We start from the raw sequence: 19,597 nt of genomic DNA, 5'->3' as shown, positions 1-19,597 counted from the left end.
CCCTGCATCCCTGTATCCCTGCATCCCTACATCCCTGCATCCCTGCACCCCTGCATCCTGCATCCCTGCATCCCTGCATCCCTGTATCCCTGTATCCCTGCATCCCTGCATCCCTGCATCCCTGCACCCCTGCATCCCTGTATCCCTGCATCCCTGCATCCCTATATCCCTGCATCCCTGTATCCCTGCATCCCTGCATCCCTGGATCCCTGCATCCCTGGATCCCTGCATCCCTGTATCCCTGCATCCCTGCATCCCTGCACCCCTGCATCCCTGCATCCCTGTATCCCTGCATCCCTATATCCCTGCATCCCTGTATCCCTGCATCCCTGCATCCCTGTATCCCTGCATCCCTGGATCCCTGCATCCCTGTATCCCTACATCCCTGCATCCCTGCACCCCTGCATTCCTGCATCCCTGTATCCCTGCATCCCTGCATCCCTGCACCCCTGCACCCCTGCACCCCACGCGGAGCCACTCACAGGTCTGCTACACAGAAAATGCTGAGTGAACATGTGCCCCTGATAGGGTGTGGTGGCTTGGGACCTCTGGGGCGACAATGTTTGGCTCAGCAGGGCCAGGGTACTGGACTTGGGGATGGAATGGAGCAGGATGTTAGGTGGTGGTTGGATTTCATTGGCCCAGTCTCCAGGCAATCAGTTTTCTGGGCACTTCCAGAGATAAAAGGCACTAACCTCAGCTGCAGTGGCAACAGGAAGAGACTTATGCTAATACTGCCCAGGTTGGAGAAGTGCCCTATGTCCCCAGAAGCCTCTGCAGCTCTGAAGTGTGTGTCATCAAGAAGCAAAGCCTTGCCCAGATCCTGGAACAAATAGCACAATAATAACAATTATAATAAATGGCTCCATTAACTGAATACTTCCTGTGATCTGTCTGTATGCCAGAAGCCTGGCCAGCCTCATAGTCACCCCAAAACAACACACTCGTGTTTCACCTGATGGGTGCCCATGCTGTAGTCCCTTCTGTTGCTTGAGACTTGTTTGCTGAGAAGCCACTGTGTTCCAGACCCTGTCAAGGATGTAGGGAAGCCCCGGTGAATCAGCCATGCCTCAGCTCTGCTCCTGCTCTGACTCCCCTGACAGTGCTCATCATGACATTCCGGGAGCCAATGGGGAGGAGAGGAGCAAGAGAACTGGTATGTGTGGAGACCGAGGTAAAGGCATGGAGCCCAGCTGCTCGGTAGTGAGAAGCAATTTTGACCCCAACCTGCTAAGGAGAACCACTGGATGGGATAAGATCACAGTTATTGCTGTGTAACAAGCACCCCCCTCCCTCTCCCCATCCTTAGTGACTGACAACGTTCTGAGGCTTCTGATTCTGACGCTGGGCATCTGTGATAGTGCTACTGCATCCATCTAGGGCCTTTCTGTCTCCTCCTCTGGGCCTCAGATCCTCCAGGGCCCATCTCCCCACACAGCCTCTCTTCCAGCAGGATGGCCTGGACTTCTTCACGTACGGCTAAGACAATGAAGAATGGAAGCTTCCAGGTCGAGGTGCCTCAGAGCCTCACATCTGTCGCCTTCTGTTGGTTAAAGGCAGCCATAAGGCCAGCAGCAGCACAGACCCCCATCTTGTGACAAGAGAAGTAACAGAGAGAAAGGGGAGGGGGGACTGGGAGCCAGAGAGGCAGCAGGCACCCCCAGATAACAGCAGGGTCACCGCTTTCCCAGCGTTGGCCTTGTGCCTGAGCCGAGGTTCGGTGGTGTAACCTCCATTCCACAAATAAGGGGACTGGGAAAGGAGGTGACTCTCCAGGTTCTCCTAGTTGTTTAATATCAGCGCCAGGCTTTGGATCTAGACAGCCTGCCTCTTAATTAATAATAATTAATAAATTTAATTAATAAGCTATGTTACTGGGGCACGTCCTGACTCTCAGTTTCCTTATCTGTGAAGTGGGGTTGAATCGTATACAATGTGTCAAGCTGTAGTCCGAGCTGGACAGGTGGTCAGCACTTGACAAATAAGTGATTCTCTCCCCACCCCCGGACCTGGCCTCCTCTACTCTCCCTGGCTCAAGAGACAGCCCCGTGTCAGGGAGTAAGTACTGAGCTGAGCCTGGAGATTGGAGTTTTAGTCCTGCCTCTGCCACCAGCCAGCTGAGTGCCCTTCGACACTTCTCTCTCGGCTCCTTGCAGCAGAAGGGCATCTTTGCCATGTTGCCAGAGGCTCATTGCTAGAGAGCCGTGCCCCGAGATTTACTATCGAGGTAGAAGGCTCACCACAGAACACTTTCCCTTCAGTCAGGCACTTCAGGAGTTGAGTAGCATTATCTGGTTGGAGAGGGTATGGTGAGCAGTGGCTCCTGGGAGCCCACAAACCCTTAAACTCTCCCACCTTCTCTGGCTGGGTTCTCGGCATCTGTGTGTATCACTGCAACTGGCTAAAAAAGAAAGGAAATGACAGCCAAAATGAGACATTGAGAAATGAAATCAGGATGACAACAAGCAGCAAAGAGACGTGAGGCATGGAAAGGCCAAAGCAGATAGAGAGTGAGGGAGGCAGAAGCAGGGCAGAGAAGAGCCAGGGAGACGCATTGGCTACGACATGAGCAGAGGCCCTACAGGATAAAAAGACAAACCTTAACGAATAACGCTAGGTTTCATTTCTGCAATGCTTTGTTCTCCTTACGTATAACACTCTGTCACTTGTGTGATTTCTTTTGGTTCTTGCAGCAGCCCTGTGAGGAGGCATGTATTTGACTTAGTCTGTCTTTTGTGTCTATAACAAATTAGCCGAGACAGGATCATTCCTAAAGCATAGAAGTTTATTTGCCTTGCTGCTCTTAAGGTTGGGAAGTCCAAGAGCATGGCCCTGACATCTGCTCAGCGCCTGTTTAGGGCCTTTCTAATGTATCATAGTATGTGGCCTGGTATCACACAGTGAGACAGAGCAAGTACCGCACGGGGCCTGGATCCCAAGTACAGATTCTGGGTCTGTCAGGATCAAAGCGGGGAGCCAAGGCCCTCAAAACCTTTCTAGAAATCAGGCTAATAGCGAACCAAGAACGAGAAGCAGTGAGGAAGAGCGACAGAGACACAGAGAGACAGAGACAGAGAGACACAGAAGCAGGCCTCCATGTCCTGTCAGCTCTTGGGACCCACTGAACTACACCCCAGTGGGGGCAAGCAGAAGCCAGCACTTTCTCTCTCTGAGTCCCCTTGTCTCAGCTCATCACTTCCTCTCCTGACACTGCGGCTGCCGTTGTGTCCATCTAAAACACTCCCTCTCTGAGGGGGCCACTTTCAGCATCACCTCCTGTTCCTCCCACTCCTCCTTCCTTGCCAGTGCCAGGAGCCACCCACAGCCCCCAAGTGGACCTGCCTGCTTCATCCCAAGAAACCCAGCCTCAATGGGCCCTCCGTGCCCTCCTGTTGGCCCACCGCTACTGAGTCGAGCTTTGTGGAATGTCTTTATCTCCCTAGAGTCTTGTCTAAGCAACTTTAAGGACACTATACAGTCTGTGGAGCTGAGTTGAGCGAAGCTGCCACAGGCATCAGAGCAGGAGCCAAAGCTATAGTGAAAGACCTGTGGGCTTCCCAGGAGTCCCCCAGCCTCTACACCTTCTCCCTCTCATGTTCACACAAGGGTTTCTGTCTTAGTCAGAGTTGTTATTGCTCTGATGAAACACCATGATGGAAACAGCTTGGGGAGGGAAGGGTTTATTTGGATTACAGTTCTACTGTTCATCATTAAAGGAAGTCAGGACAAGAACTCAAACAGGTCAGGAACCTGGAGGCAGGAGCTGATGCAGAGGCCATGGAGGGGTGCTGCTTACTGGCTTGCTCCCCATGGCTTGATCAGTCTGCTTTCTTATAGAACCCAGGACCACCAGCCCAGCAATGGCCCTACCCACAACGGAGTGGGCCCTTCCTCCCTCCCCATCTATCACTGATTAAGAAAATGTCCCACAGGCTTACCTTCAGCTGCGTCTTATAGAGGCATTTTCTTAATTGAGGTTCCCTCCTCTCTCCAATGACTCTAGTTTGTGTCAAGTTGACATAAAACTAGCCAGCACAGTTTCCCTGGTCCCTGGCCAGTCCTGAGAGAAGATGACACAAAGTGAGATGATACTGAGCAGCCAGAATGACCCTGTAAGCCCCAGCTTTGTCCAGGTTGACCCAACAGAGTATAAACTCCATATTTACCTACAGAGACAAGCCAGTCCTGTTCCTGCCCATAAAGCAGGAACTCTGAGGGGTCAGGGAGCAGAAAATTCATGTTCTTGAAGGTGATGGCTACCCACCATTTCTCTAGGGAGGACCACAAATGTTACACACAGGATGCAATTCTTTTCTATCTTCTTTCTTTCTTGTCCCAAAAAGGAGGAAGGCCATGTGAGGGCTGGAATGGCAGAGACTCAGAGAATTTCTAGGAAGGTGCCTGGCTCCGCCCAGCATTGGCTTTCCCTAAAGAATGATTGGGTCCTTGTTGCCATCTTAGGGCATTCAGAAAAAAACTCACTGAATTTCCAGTTCGTCCTTATTATTGACTTGGAGACGTCTCCAGGGTGTGGATGGAGAAGCAGTAAGTGGAGCACAGACTGTGAGACTGGCCCGCGTAACACGGAAGAGCTGCAGTATGTGTCCCTGTTGTTCACGCCGCCACAATGGAAGGATGACCGGGGCAAAGCCTGGACTGATTCAAATGACTTCAGAGAGAGCTGAAAGGCAGGACTCCAATCAGCTCGTCCTGAAACCAGCTCCCATCCCACCGTCTGTGTTTACCAGAGCTCCCCCACACACACCCTGGCTGTCACCCTTCTCAGCTCTCACAGGAAGCTCACAGTTGGGAGTCAGAAGTCCGTCCTAGGCCTAGGGTCCTCCACTTACCTGTGACCTTGGCGGCCTGCCAAACCTCCCTAGCACCATCTTTGGAAGGGGAGTGTGTAACCATAGTACCGCACAAGGCGGCTATGGTGACTGAGGGAGAGTATGGATGCCTTGTCCCGGGGATCCTGGCCCGCCTGAGGGGGTCACCCTGACTGTTAGGAGGTCCCATCTCATCACTCGTCGCCTCCCTGCAATTTGTACCCAAGGCCACAGCTGTCTCTCTCTCCCCAGACGTTCCGGTGGCCGGTGGCCAGCAGCGTTGACAGGAATGAAATGTTGGAGATTCAGATTTTCAACTACAGCAAAGTCTTCAGCAACAAGTAAGTGTGGGGCACGCTGGGGGGCCTGGCCTGATTCTTGGACTCCTTTTTTTAGGCTTAAAATCAAATCCTGTACTCTGAAGCCATTTTTAAAGGCCTACCTAAGAGATCTTGCGCTGGTCTTTGCTACCCATCTTGCTCCTTTGCAGGGGGGAGTCCTCAAAGCATCCTGGCCCTTCCAACCACTGTCAACCTAGAACACCTCACCCTTCTGTGAACCCCTCAATTCCCTGCTCCTTTAAGGTTACATGCTCCTCTCTGAGCTCTTAGACATACTGTAGCCCATCAGAGAAGTTAAAAACCAAATGGCTGTTACATCCTATGGCCCTGAAGGTGAAGTTGTCTTACAGAGGCTGTTCAGTGCTGTGGTTTAGGAGGCAAACATGGTCTCAGACCCTTGGACCAATGATTTAAGGTATGGCCCTGAGCAGGTTATGTAACCCCCCTGAGTTCCAGGCACTCATGTGTGGAAAAGATAAGAATTTGTCTCAAAATAACTGTGGGAATGAAATGAGATAGATTTGTTCATTCATTCACTCAACATACATTTATGAAGTGTGAACTGTATGTTATGAACTGAACTAGGTACCAAAGATGAGAGAGCTGTCTACCATCATGGAGCTTCCATCCTGTAAGTGAAATGCACCTACCACACGAGCGTCACCCTACAGGCTGGTCAGTCGAAGTAGCCTCATCCTTCCCTGTGGGTGGCACGCAGATTTTGGAAGGTGCTAGAATGGTGCTAAAACGAGGCACTGTGCTTGGAGTCAGAAATTCATTGTTCTCATGTTGTGAGCCTCGCCTTTAAGGGCTGAACCACCTCTCCAGCCCTTCGTTGCTCTTATGTAACCTACAGGAGATCATGGCCGAACTGCAAGGTATCCCAGAAGATGTGACAGTACTGGTTCACTGAAGACTCTGTGTGACTCAGCAGTAGGAAGTGAGTGTAGACAAGGAGAGCTGACTAAACCCTGGGTCACATCAGGACTAGTACAATTGCCACAGGGGAGGCCAAGGGCCCACTCTTCTGGTATCAGTTGCAAAGAACCCCAGTAGGTACCACCTGTGGTTGTCTGTGGTGGGGACTCTAATTCTCTCCTTATGGTAAGTAGATACAAGCCTCAAGAGGAAGCCCTAGGGTCAGTTAGCTACTCACCCACCCACCTTTTCATCCATTCATCCATTTTTTTCATTGATCCATCCATCCTATCCTATCCCATTCATGCATCCTACCTACTCCTGAATTCTAGCTATCCGTTCATCTCATTCATCTATTCAGCCACTTAGCCCATCCATACGTTTCATCCATTCACCCATCTATCCACTCATCCATTCAGCTAACCATCTGCTCATCCACTGTGTTAGTCATGAGTTTTGAAAAACAAATGGGGGGGGGGGTGTCAAGGTACAGTCTCTGTCCTCAAGAAGTTTGTTTGTTGAGGGAAGAGGAAAGGCACAGGAGGACCAGGCTGCATTACTAGGAAAACAGACAGCCAGAAGAACCAGAACTCTGCAGCATCCGTGCCATCTCAGGAAGCAGTGAGTACCTGAGCCTGGGGGAGGTGAGCCAGACAGACAAGTCTTAGAGAGGGGGTCTCAGGCCTGCTGGCAGGACCAGAGAAAAGATGCTTAGAGCACAGAGGCCTTCTCTTTGCCTCCAAAGGATCACATCACTCAGTCAGCTTCTTCTGGTATCATAATAAAAAATTTTAGAAAAGCATCCCAAAGATAAAACATGGCCTTCTTATCTGTGTGTGAGACACGCTGAGATTAATAAGGCAGGGAGAAACAGGAACAAGAGAAGGGCTCAGTACAGACTAAGCAGATATGGAGGAGGTCAGAGTCAGAAGCCAGGGAGAGTACCAAAGAACTCCAGCCAGGCCCTGTCCACAGATGCTAGAGCCCCCAGGAGCCCTGGAGCTCATCAGTAAAACCCTTACTGTACAGAAAGGGAAGCTGAGGCTCAGGGGCACACGGAAGTCATGTGAGAAGGCCCTGGAAGAGTTGGAATAGAACATATGTCTTCCACCCTTTGCTAAACGTCTGGAGCTTCCAGCAGCCAAGACATATGAATGTGATGGAGGAAACTGAAGAAGAGGTTGCTGAACCACCTACAGCAGAGACTGCCAGAGCAAACATCAAAGCGCAGCGAGCCTGAGCCCATCAGGACTCCTGCTACAGACAAATCAAAGGACTGGGAAATGTTAGGGGCCAATGGATGGCACTACAGCAAATCTACCAAACATTTTAGGTTTTCCTAAATGCCAATAAGAGGGAAGATAGAGAAAATGTGACCCGCCTTCCTAACAGTGCCCTCCCTTCCCCCACTCAAGAGAAATCAGGAGTCACATGGGCCCGGGCCTAGTGAAGGATGACCTAGAGACCTTCCAAGCCACTATTGGCCCAGATCTAGGATGGAAAGAGGAGACACAGGCCAACTTGGGAGTAAGGTGCTTGGAGTTAGGTGGGGCTCAGGGCTTACTACCTTGGAGTTAAAGCCAAAAAAGAGGCCTACCTGGTTCTGCCCAGTCGTGTTGGGAGCTGCCAGAGTAGACATGGTACAAGGGAGGAAACCTCCTGGCCAGGAACCATAAGGTCTCTAAGTGTGCTTGGCCACCTAGAACCAGGGCTTTCTCTGAAACCAGGGACTTCCATGATAACATATTAGGGTGTATCAGGTAACCATACCAGGACTTTAAGGGGAAATGGCTCCTTTCGCCAAGGATGCCAGAGGCCTTGCATAATTCAGGAACCATAGCATAGTGGAAGCCAGACTGAGCCCAGGGCACTTGACACCAGCTCCCAGGGGAAGACAATAAATTATTGACAGAATTCTGGTGCCCCGTTACTGCTATGTTGTGGCCAGTACGTGGGCCCATCTTCACCTGAGCTCTCCTCCCCCATTGTCCCCCTACCTTACTGAGAATCCTGGCTTCTACCAGGCTCCTCTTTGGGGCCCCCATGAGGGATGACCTCTTTCTAATGGCTTTGCTGCTAGGGCCACATAAGGTATATGAGGCCAGGACAGTAGGTTCAGGAAATTCTTTACTGAGATATCAATTGTCCATTTCAAAAGTTACTGTTTTATGATTTGTTATCATTTGTTTATGCATATTATTTGAGGAAAGGAAAGCTGTTAGTTATACACACATCACCACCTCCACCACCACCACCACCATCACTATCGCTTTAAGAGCTTTAACGGTCAGGGACAGCCTGGATCTGTTGCCAGAGCCCAGCTTACAGAGAGGACCCTGGCTGAGCCCTCCACAGGCACAGGATAGCAGGGAGAAGAGGCAGTAAGGCAGAGGGCTGCAGCATTGCAGAGGTGGATGTCCACACCAGCATCCAGGGGGGTGGGCGGCATTGGTGCCTGAGGAAGAGAAAACACAAGACTTGCAGAGGTTGCAGAACCAGTCAGAATCGTCTAGCTGCCAGGGAGGGGCGTTCCCCTAAGGGACTGCTCAGTGAAGCGCTTGCACTGGCTACGCCTCCTCCCTCAGGGAATGACAGATTGCATATCCAGAAAGCTTGGCCTGGGGCGTAAGGAAGGGGGGATTTGTCAGGAGGTCACTTTGCTGCCTGTTGCGAGCAGTGGTGAGTGGGCCAGCAGAGGAAACAGATTGCAGTATTAGCATTGTCACCTTTGTGTCTGGAAGAGGTTTGAAGGCCTGAGAGAGGGGTCATTTCAGGGCTTCTGTGCACGCCAACCCCTCCTCCTAAGCCCCTCCCAAACCTAGGATCTCAGACTGCACGGGAAAAGAAATCTAGGAGACTTCAGAGGCTCACTCTAAGCAACCGTAGGGGAACGGCTCCCTTCTGCCCCCTGGGGGGGATTGGTCACATTGCAGCACCTTGGTAGATCCCTAGGCACCTCTGGCTACCGTTGGGCATCTAAGATTGAGAACAAAGGTGCCTGAGTTCCAGCGCTCAGCAGTTGCCTGGCGGGGCTTAGTGGGGTGACAGTCAGCAAAGGCTGAGAGTTGGACAGAGATTCTCAACGTGTGCCCCAAAGGGGCAGCAACAGCACACCCGGGCGCTTACGAGTGCACGTGCCCTGGGCCCTCCCACCACCCTCTTCAGCCTGCCGGTGCAGCCTGCAGACTCCGCAGATTCCTCTAGGGACTACACCATTAGAACACTGAAGTTGGGTGTGCTGTGAGTATTTGCACCGAGGAAATTGGTAAATGCTGCAAATCGGCAGGTGCCACTGAGTGTGTGAGGAGTTAGGGGGTTCCCCAAGATTTCATTTATGCCACTGACTTAGAACCAAAGCAAGTGAGGGTTTCACAGAGCCCATCCATTCCTTCAGGCCCACTGCCAGGATGTGGCCAAGCTCAGTGCCCTGCCCCTTTTCCCAATAAAGGTAGAACTGAAACTCCCCGGCATTGCTTGGGACCTCCTGGACCCCAGCCCAGCACTCAGCGCCCCGCCCCTCCCCCATGTGCATCTGCAAGCTGAGGAGAAGCCAAGATGGGACTGGAGCTTCCAGAGCTTCTCTGGGAAGAGTCTAAAAGCTCCAGTTAAGATTCGGCACCGTGAACAGCCTGCCCTCAGGGACACGGGCAACTCAACGAGCCTGTGAGCTTAGGAGGCAGGCGCTGCACTTTCATCTCTGATGGCTGCTTCCACCACGTGCTCTTGACACAGCTGGGAGGACTGTGGCGGGCGGACATACATGTTCATGTTATGTGTGCACATGTGGGTGCAAATGTGTGTTTCCTCTCTCGGCAGCTCCCTCTTTGTCTCTGTGTCTCTATCTCTCTCTGTGTCTCTGTCTCTGTCTCTCTCTCTGTGTGTGTGGTCTCTTCCTCTATTTCTCTCTACCTGATTTCTTGAGATAGGCTCTCTCACTGAACCTGGGGGCTCACTGATTCCCCCGGACTGTCTGGCCGTGATGGGTTCTGGGGACCCACGTATCTCCACTCCCCCCAGTGCTGGAATTAGAGGCAAGCACCACTGCTCATGACTTTTTGGGGGGGCGGGTAGATGCTAGGAATCTAAACTCAGGCCCTCCTGCCTGTGAGGCAAACACTTCGCTCACTAAACTGTTCCCCTAGCCCCAGAATTAAAAAGAGAAAATCCCCTTAGTATGTTATAAACAACAAACAGGTCTATGTCAGAATTCCTCTGGTAGCGCATCTCTCTCATGTTGGTCATTAATTAGCTGTGTCCCTGTCCCCCTTCTTGGCCCCACCTCCCTCCTCTACAAACTCCAAGCAGCAAATGTGTCCCCCAGATTGCTTCCCAAGTTTCACATACTCTGTGTGCCTTGAACCCTTTTTCACTCCCGTGGAGATGGTGCGTGTGCTTCCCACGGGCCCGTGAGGATAGCTCTCCGATTACCCTGCTCCCTCCCAAGGCGAGAGCCTTCCAGTCTCAGGGCGAGATGGCGATCCGAGTCAGCATTTATCAGGCACCTACAGCTGCTCATTCATAAACCCAGCAGACTCTGAGGACTCTGGTGTGCAGGAAACACCAAGTGGAGGCTAGGGGTGGCGTGCACAGTCTGCTCTGTGACGCACCACAGGCGACGATGGGAACACAGGTGGAGTGAGTGTAGATGAGCCTGTCATTCAGGAAGTGAAGTTGAAGTCATCAGCTTAGTTTAGGAGAAAACTGACAGAGAAAGCCTGGGTGAGTTTCCCAGGGCAGACGCCACTCATGAAAGCTCAGAGCTGGGTTTCAAGCTGGGTTTCTCTACCGCTCTGCTCCAGTCAGGAAGTAGAGAGGAGGAGCATTTATATAGCCAGGGGTCTGGACTGGGCTGTGGTTCAGTAGCGGAGCGTTTGCCCAGCATGATCCAGGGTTAAGTCTCCAACACACACACACACACACACACACACACACACACACACACACACACACACATGCATGCACACATATACATACCACACCATCATCATCATCAGAAGCCTCGGCGCCTCCGCACCACCTTCCACTGTGGCACCTGGAAGTTTCCATACTGCAGGAGATCAGCTGCAGCCCCTGTGCTAAGTTCCCTGTCTGAATCTGTGGCTGTCACTTAGAGTTCTTTCTACTCCAGAGTTTTCCAGGGGAACAGACCACACATACTTGTAAGGGGTCAGGTACCCTCACAGCCCATGGTTCCTGGGCTACTGTCTCCAGTCCCAGTCTAGGGTGTTTACGGTTCCCTCTGTCCCCTCGGCAGTCAGACACTGGTGTCAGCCTTGCTCTCGTTCGCAGGCTAATCGGGACCTTCCGCATGGTGCTGCAGAAGGTGGTGGAGGAGAACCGTGTGGAGGTGACGGACACACTGATTGATGACAACAATGCGATCATCAAGGTAGGTCCACCCAAGAGTCACTGGCCTCTCCCATCAGCCTGAGAGCCTGCACCTCCCACCAAGGATGGTCTAGAGCATTGGTTCTCAACCTTCCTAAGGCTGTGGCCCTTTGACACAGTTCTTCATGCTGTGGTGACCCCCGACCATACAGTTGTTTCCACAGCTGCTTCATAACTGTTAGGAGTGGTAATGTGAGTGTCTGTGTTTTCCTGCAGTCTTAGGCAACTCCTGCGAAAGGGTCATTTGACATCCCCACCACCACCAAAGGGGTCGCGACCCACAGGTTGAGAACCACTGATCTGCAGGGTGCTCCCTGAGGGACAAGGGAGGCAGCAGGAGGAGGACATCAAGGGAGCTCTGCCAGAGCTGCTCGGTGTAGGGGCTGGTGTTAGAGTCCCTGTAGTAGGGCTGGGTCTCTCTCAAATGGATACCCAGCTTCAGACAGGAAAGCCCTTGATGGCCAGTCTCCCCAGTCTGTCTCCTAGTTGTCTCTTCTGTGACTCTACTCCGGGGCAGCTGGCACTGTGAAAAGGAGCCTGACCCTTGGATATGATACTTCTGCAAAGTGAGCAAAAGTAGATCGGCCTCACAGGGTTGTTCTAAGGGGGTCAAAGGACACACAAAGAAACTACCTAGAATGCTGGATGATGCATAAAGAGCCTTTGTCTCCTTACCTCAGTTTTACCCCATGCTAATTAGGGCTATGCCTTCTCGACGTGGTCCCTCCACTACAAGTTCTGTTTAACATCTGCACACAGATGTGACACTCCACTTTCTCCAGAAGAAAAGTTCAAGGCAACTCCCCAAGACTCCCCTCTGTAGGGTAGCAGGTGAAGTGTGGGGAGAGTTGGAAGAAGCGCAAGCTATACAGGGTTATAGGAAGCCTAGCTAACTTCATCACTTGGCCAGAGAGGTCCACTTGTGCCTGTATACAGCCTGGGTTCTGAAGATGAGGAAGTGACCTAGTCTTTGCAGGCACCAAATGATTCTATTACTTATATATACTGAGGACCCAGAGACCTCACACTCAGGCTTCGGCCCAGAGATCTGGGACAGCCCCTTGACTCTGGGCACCTCGAAAGAGGAGAGCCAGGTGCAATGGGTCTTGTCGAGCGTCAGTCTCACTCAGCCTTATTTTCTCATCTGCAAACTGAGGTGCGAAGGTCCCCACCTAGTCTTCAGAGCGAGTAAAAGTGCCTCCCAGATGCCACAGGTACCAGGGGACTGCTGTTGCCAGCCCATCTGCTCACTGACCCTCTCCCTTCAGACCAGCCTAAGCATGGAAGTCCGGTATCAGGCCATAGACGGCACAGCAGGCTCCTGGGATGACAGAGATTTCCTGGGAGATGAGTCTCTTCAGGAGGAGGAGAAGGACAGCCAGGAGACAGATGGCCTGCTACCTGGTTCCCGACCCAGTACCCGAACATCCGGCGAGAAGAGCTTTCGCAGGTAACAGGCTGGCCCCCTCTGGCAGCCCACTGCCCCCCAAAGGCCTGGGAAGTTGGTGCCTGGAACCAGTGCCCCGGAAGGTCCTCTAGGCCCGGCTGGGCTCAGAGTATGGGGCTGAGCTGTTATAGAAATACTTAAGAGTTGGGAAGATATTCACGCCATCTCTCACCTGGCTCCCAAACCCAAGAATGCAGGAGGCTCTAGTCGATGAGATGCCACCCCCAATGCAGCCCCAAGGGAAGCAAAGGTCTGAGAGGTAGGGTTCTAACCTAGGGGGAAGACTGGAGCTTCTGTCCTCAACAGAGAAATGGGAAACTGAGACAGGGGAGACCTTAGTTTCTCTGGTCTAAGAACCAACAGTGCCAGCCAGACCCAAGCAGCCTGACCTCTATTTTGGCCCAGTGAAAAGATTCCTAAGACAGAGGCCTTCTGTTGCTAGAGTAAGGCTAACAGTCCTGGTCAGGACCTGGCCACCGCTCTGCTGTGAAAAATTTGTCCAGGCTCTTCTATATCTAAGATTCATATCTCACAAATGTCCTGCCCCTTACAGGTGACAGTGGGCTTTGAATAGGCCTCACCTCCCTGTAGGGCTTTCATGAGAGACAAAATGCAGTTGTGTTACTCAGAAGACAGAACTGAAGCTGGAGAAATATCCCTAGATACCTAGGATGATGAGACACCATGTAAGATGCTTTATTTAGACCTCTGCCTAGAAGCCAGGGGTATGGTTTGAGAACAAGAGAGTCCCTTGTGTCATTGCAAGCTTCTCCCTCCACTTTCTTCTCGGGTGAAGTTTCCTCAGCCCATGTGACAGAAAACACGTAGGCTCTCAGTTAGTGAACTGGAATTACAGTGCTTTTGTTAGACCTCTTCTCATCACCAGCCTACCTCCCAAACACGAGTTTAAATAAATTCCCAGGACTATGTGCTTTGGGCCAGCCATATTCTGCCCTGCTTGGTCCAGCCACCAACCTGTTGTTGATCCAAGGGGATATTCCAGGTTAGAAATGAAGAGCCTGGTGTTGACTGACAGCAACAGGTTCTTCATCCTGGACAGTGCCAAATGTCAGGAATATGTTTAGAAGGTCTAAGAGGATGAGCAGAGACTGGATCGCAGATGAGGAATATTAACAGTGGCCATCACATGAGGGAATACTAAGACAATGGTCACCACCTGAGAGAATACTAACACAATGGCCACCACCTATCACCATCTGCCAACAGTCCTTGAAGAAGAGTTGGGTGGGGCTGGTTCTGAGTGAGTTCTGAGAAGCAGACCACCCACTGTAGAGAAAGGAATGGTGGCCTGAATCAGAAAAGCTAGCTCCATCTGGTCGACCTCAACTTTGCCCTCACCAGCTGGGTTACTCTGGCATGTCATCAACCCTTCTCTAGGTCAATGACAGTAATAAATGAGTTTAGAGAGTAAACATGCGGGCTCCCCTCCACTCTGGACTCCAGTGGAGCTCAGGGTACTCAGGGATAACTATGAAAACAGCTTCCCTCAGGGGCTGCCCTCAGCAGAGAAGCAGTAGAGGACAAATAACATGATGTGGCTCAGATAAAACAAGATTCAAAGGGTACTTCTCAGACCCCCAGAGAGTCCTGGTCCAGGAAGGTGGAGCCAAGCTTCACTGCATAGCATCCTGGTGTTCTCTCTTCTCCCTGCCTCCCTTCCCTTTCCCAGGCCAGAAGGAGTAGGAGGAAGGCTTTCATCTTAGGGACTGGGGGTTGGGGAAGAGCCGAGGCACAGCCAGAGCTCCTGGCTCCCAGCAGGTCCACCACTATGGTTAAAGGAACATATGGGGGCACACTCCTTGCATAGCTGCCACCTGGAGCTGCCATCACCTTGAAGGTGGATGTGGCCACCTTCTCCTCTCCTCTGGACTTAGCCTTTTAGCTGGCAGCACTCACTCCCTCTGCTCATGTGGTTTACTCTCTCCTGGGCCCTGAACCATCACGTGCCATGTGAGTTCCCCTGCTCACTTCTCGAGTCTCTGCCTTCATCCAGGGGCCCCTTGTCTCTGCCCACTTTTGACAAAATAACCCCAAGGAGGCAAATACACCAAGAGACAGTACAGCTGAGTTGAGAGTGTGGAGCCCAAGGACCGGCTCTGCTGCCTGTAGACACATTTCCTTCCCTAACTGTAAGATGGCTCACCCATGCCCACAGGAGAATTAGGAGGAAATGCAGTACTGCAGGTGAGTGATCCCCACTGTACATGGTAGGTGGGTTACCAGCCAGCATTGTCCCTTCAGACTCCACGTTACCTCAACCCCACCTGTTTTTCCTCTGAGCCCTATCTGACCTCTGGTACAGACATTGTTACCAATCTGATTTTCATCCATCTTCTGTTAAGGGCTCTCCCATTGATGCTCACCAGAAGTTCAGCTATCCTGGACAGGAATGGAAATCTCTCTCTTGCCGGGTTTGGTGGCACATGCCTGTAATCATAGCAGAGGCAGGTGGATCCTTGTGAGTTCTGATCTACAAAGTGAGTCCAGGGCAGCCAAGGCCACACAGAGAAACCCTGTCTCAGGGAAAAAAAAAGAAAGAAAAGAAAGAAAGATCTCTCTCTATCTATATCTCTATTTCTCTCTTACATACACACACACACACACACACACACACACACACACACACTTGTATGCTTGTATACATCCACATGCACACACATTCGGTGCATGGTACCAGGGATTTCCATGGCCCTGGATGTCAGCCTCTGCTGCTGACACTGTCTCTTGGAGTCAAACCTCACAAAGGAGCTTCGGCTTCAATTGCGTGGCTAAACAACACAGCCTTTGGCTTTCCCCAAGGTCCTTTGTCCTCTGAGGCTCTCTCTCCATCTCATGCTCTCTACCTCACCTAGCCTCACAAGCTTCCACAGCTTCCACCACCTTCAGCTACCCAGGCCCCCCTGGTCCTGGGGGGTGTCTAGGTAATTCCTATGACATTCTTTCAGAGGTAGGTTGTGACCGGGGCCGTTCCTCTTGTCCTGCCTATGGGTATCCCTCCACTCCAGTGGAAACCTGTAGCCCCTTCCTGTGTCTGGAGCAGAGAGCAGCTGGCCTTGCGCGCAGAGCGGGGGTTCTGAGAAAGGGGTGCACGTGTGTGGTGAGGTGTGTGTGGTGAGGTGTGTGCGTGGTGCGCTACGCACTCACTGCCTCCTGCTCTGGTGCTACTCCACTGACTCTCATGGGCCCCAAAGAACCAGGAGACTCTCCCCTGGCCCCCTTCACCGGGCTGGGAGCCAGTGCTACAACGGCTGCCAAGGAGCCAGCGGCCCCAGAGTCACAGCCTTGCGGGGGGTTTGGAGTAAAGTGGCTCCAGGATTCTCCTCTCCTTCCAGCCATTCTACCTGATGTTGGGGCCCCCACCCTCAGCCTCTGAGTAACCCAAGTGAGGCCGAGATGTGCCTGGGTCTCAGCGGGCCTTAGTGTTCCCAGGAAGGCACTCCACTGTCCCTCTTCCTTTCTCTGGATGCTCTTATCAGTTCAGGGAGCAGTGGGGGTGGGGGAAGCTAAGGAAGAGAAATCATTCAATGGGGCTGAAAGTGGTTCTCCCATGAGAATGCTGGCTGAGGATCAGGCCTTACACAACTGGCAGGAAGCGCCAAAAGCACAATGTGAACTGTAGGAAGAAATGCTGTCATGTCTGGGGCTTCCCAGGAGGTTCTGTGGCAATGCAGGCAGAAGGTGAGGTCACTGCTTGCCAGCTGAATGACAGAGGGCTGCCTGAGCCTCCACCACCCTCCATAAAAAGGAGATGATGATAAAAATGGCTGCCTCGTGGGATGACAGCTTAACCACAGTGGTGCCTGTCTGAGCCAAATAAAATCATGATAGTATTCTTTCTTCATAAAACCAGCCCTTCCCCTACTCCGTTTCCACTCTTAGAGAGTGTGGACCTGTCATGGCCTTGAAGCCTGGAGTGTGGAAGGAGGGGAGAGGAATTCTCCCTACATCCTGGTAGACATGACACCTCTCTGAAGCAGACAGACAGACAGTCAGACAGACAGAGGGAACATCCCAGTTTGCAGTTATTGTCCAGCATGCCAGTTCCACGAATCTGCTGACCTTTGCCAACCCCAGGCCACACATGTCTCTTTTGTAGTCCATTGCAGGGACTGACATATTTTCAAGGGTCACAGAAATCTCTAAAAGAACACAAGCAGAAACAAAACCCTTCCCTCAGAACCTGGATTGTCCAGTCAGAAAGAAAAGGAACTCTTCTAAGACCAGAAACCTTGAATGGAGTCTTAGTTCCCTAGCACCTCACAGGAACTCTTGCTCCATTTGAGCAAGGACCCCCCAGGGGTTCCTGTCAGTGGCCCTAGGGTCTCTGAGCTGATCTGGAGCAGGATAACTGAGACAGTCTCCCCTTCCATCTCCCTGCTCTCTGCTCAGTGATCCTGGCTGATCTGGGCAGCCAGAAACCTCTGTCTCTTTGAACTATAGACTATCCCTTGCCTAACAAAGAGTAGCCAGCCGAATGTGGATTTGGGCTGTGACTCTATATGGAGGCTTCCAGGCCTGAGCTATCCAGGGCCTCACCTAGGTGAGGAGAGTGTGAGCAAAAGGAAATAAATCGTGATTACTGGCTCCCCCTGCCCTTGATCCTCACTGACTGGGTACTGGAGAGGCTTTGTGAGAATGCTCCAGTTTCTGGAAGCATCTTTAAAGGAAGATGGGAGTACAGCTCCGCTCTGCCTCTGAGCTTTAACAGTGGCCTGGTTACAGCACGTTCCCCCACTTCCCCATTTTTCCACTCAGTGGCTGAATGCCCCATCTTGTAGCACTCCAGGCCCCATCCCTCAGATAGGCTCTGCCCACTGTGTCCCTGGAAGACCCCACAGCATAGACACTACACACCCCTTGGAGGGGACCGAGGGAGGAAGTGAGGGAGGAAGAAATGTTAGGACCCACAACTCTGGAGTCACCAGACCTCTCCTGGGATAAGAGCAGACTGGCTGGGCCTGGGGCCATGACACTCCTACACCGAAGACTTAGTCTTGAGAAGTAAGGGACCAGTGGGATAGGGAAGGCCCTGGGGAGGAATATGGGTCTCAGCAGGGCCAGGGGCTAAGGTTGTAAGGGTCTCTGGTCCCACTCTCACTCGCATCCCCTTGTCTCCTCATTTCTCCCCCCTACTCAGCAAAGGCAGAGAGAAGACCAAGGGAGGCAGAGATGGCGAGCACAAGTAGGTGTCCCAGGCCAGGGCAAGCCAGTGGTGCTGGCACTCTGCCATGGGGCTCCAGGGGGAGGGGATGGGCTGTCCGAGAGGGCCTAGGAGGGGCTGTCCTGGTGGAGTGGCAGAGGACATACAGGGTGAGGGAGGTCCTTCCACCAGAATACGGGGGAGGAGAATGGGAGAGGGTGGTGATTGCCAGGGAAGTGGCCGGACCTCTTCTTTCCACTCTGGGTTCTTGGGAGTGATGCTCCCTCCTTTCAGTATCTTGTTCTTCCTCTACTTCGCTGACTAGTTCTCCGGTCAGGCCCTTGATCTTCTTATGAGGGAGGACTAGCTAAAGAGTAGGGAACACAAGAAGCCAGTAGTCACCTTCCAGCCTAGGCAGGACATAGGGCCTTGGACATCCAAGAAAGACAATCTCTGCACCTGTGGTTGCAAGGTGTAGTCAAAGCACAAAGTACCGTGAGCTGGGCAGGGCAAGACTGGCCTGAGGTGATGTGCTTGTAGGCTCCCCAAAGCACACTGTCATCTGGAAACCACACAAGTTACAATAGTTTAGGTCCCTAGGGCTGGCCACAGTACAAGGGGACTCTGACCTTTGTGCATGGTGACAAGTGCCAGTTCCAGAGAACAGGGAAGAACTGGCGGGGTGGGGGTGGGGAATCTAACTTCCTACCCTCAGGTCACAATGGAACCAGGAAGTTAAAAGTATCTACCTGTGCTCGAAGCCAATTAATTCTTCAAATGCTGAAAACCCAGAGGTGTATGTAGAATTTTCCATGTATAGAAACAGAACTCCAGAGACATCAAGAGAGTTGCCCAAAACTGTGGTCCCAATACTTTCAAAAAAAGAAAAATAGTTTGCAGTTGTGTCTATAGTAGTTGGAGGTGATCCTGATGGGTGTGTGGGCCTATGGTAAGGTCCTGGGGAACTTAGAGCCTCGTTCGCTGGGTTGTACTCGTAACGCCTGAAATAATTGCACAAGTCGTAACCCTGACCACAGGGCAGCAGAAGCAACACACCGTGACGGAAGGTGACACACAGAGAGATGGAGCCGTGTGACCGCTTCTGAGAAGGGGGGAGTGCATGGCAGGGCTGAGAGAAGGAGAGCCAGGGGTCTGAATCCCAGCACGGGAGAGAGGTGATGGGAACGCTGAGCTGGGGACTTCTCTCAGGGGGAAGGCTCAGGGCTCTAGGTTTCTCTGTGGCTACTTAGATGTTGAAGGTTTACCTAGGAGGCACAGGCGACCTGCCTTCTCTCCCCCAGGCCCTATCTGAGGTCACCAGGCTTCCATACCCCTCCATCTCCCAGTCTGTCAGATTGGCTTGATCCCTGTGAGTGGGGTAGACTGGCCTCACGTGGCAGGTCCCCAGGACAGGCTGCCTTGCCCTACCCCATCCTCTTTCTTGCTGTCCCATGACCAGATGAAATTAAGTCAGCTAGGATGTAATATTATTTTAATGTCTATGGGAATGGGA

At 52.2% G+C, this 19,597-nt stretch overlaps 1 protein-coding gene across 4 annotated transcripts in view; it reads left to right on the top strand.

Annotated features, from left to right (window-relative positions):
- The window catches only part of Otof (otoferlin), a 91,977-nt gene that overhangs the window by 27,049 nt on the left and 45,331 nt on the right, over positions 1-19,597 (top strand). For all 4 annotated transcript variants that reach the window (XM_055626461.1, XM_055626453.1, XM_055626471.1 and 1 more), the window contains exons 3-5: positions 5,082-5,170; positions 11,378-11,477; positions 12,745-12,926. In XM_055626461.1, coding sequence (XP_055482436.1) covers positions 5,082-5,170; positions 11,378-11,477; positions 12,745-12,926 — 371 coding nt within the window. The remainder of the gene's footprint in view (positions 1-5,081; positions 5,171-11,377; positions 11,478-12,744; positions 12,927-19,597) is intronic.

The sequence above is a fragment of the Psammomys obesus genome, unplaced genomic scaffold (assembly GCF_907164565.1).
Source record: "Psammomys obesus unplaced genomic scaffold, mPsaObe1.curated_primary_1811, whole genome shotgun sequence".
Classification (NCBI taxonomy): domain Eukaryota; kingdom Metazoa; phylum Chordata; class Mammalia; order Rodentia; family Muridae; genus Psammomys; species Psammomys obesus.
The sequence above is the reverse complement of the archived record's forward strand: the minus strand, read 5'-3'. Positions and strand labels throughout refer to the sequence as shown.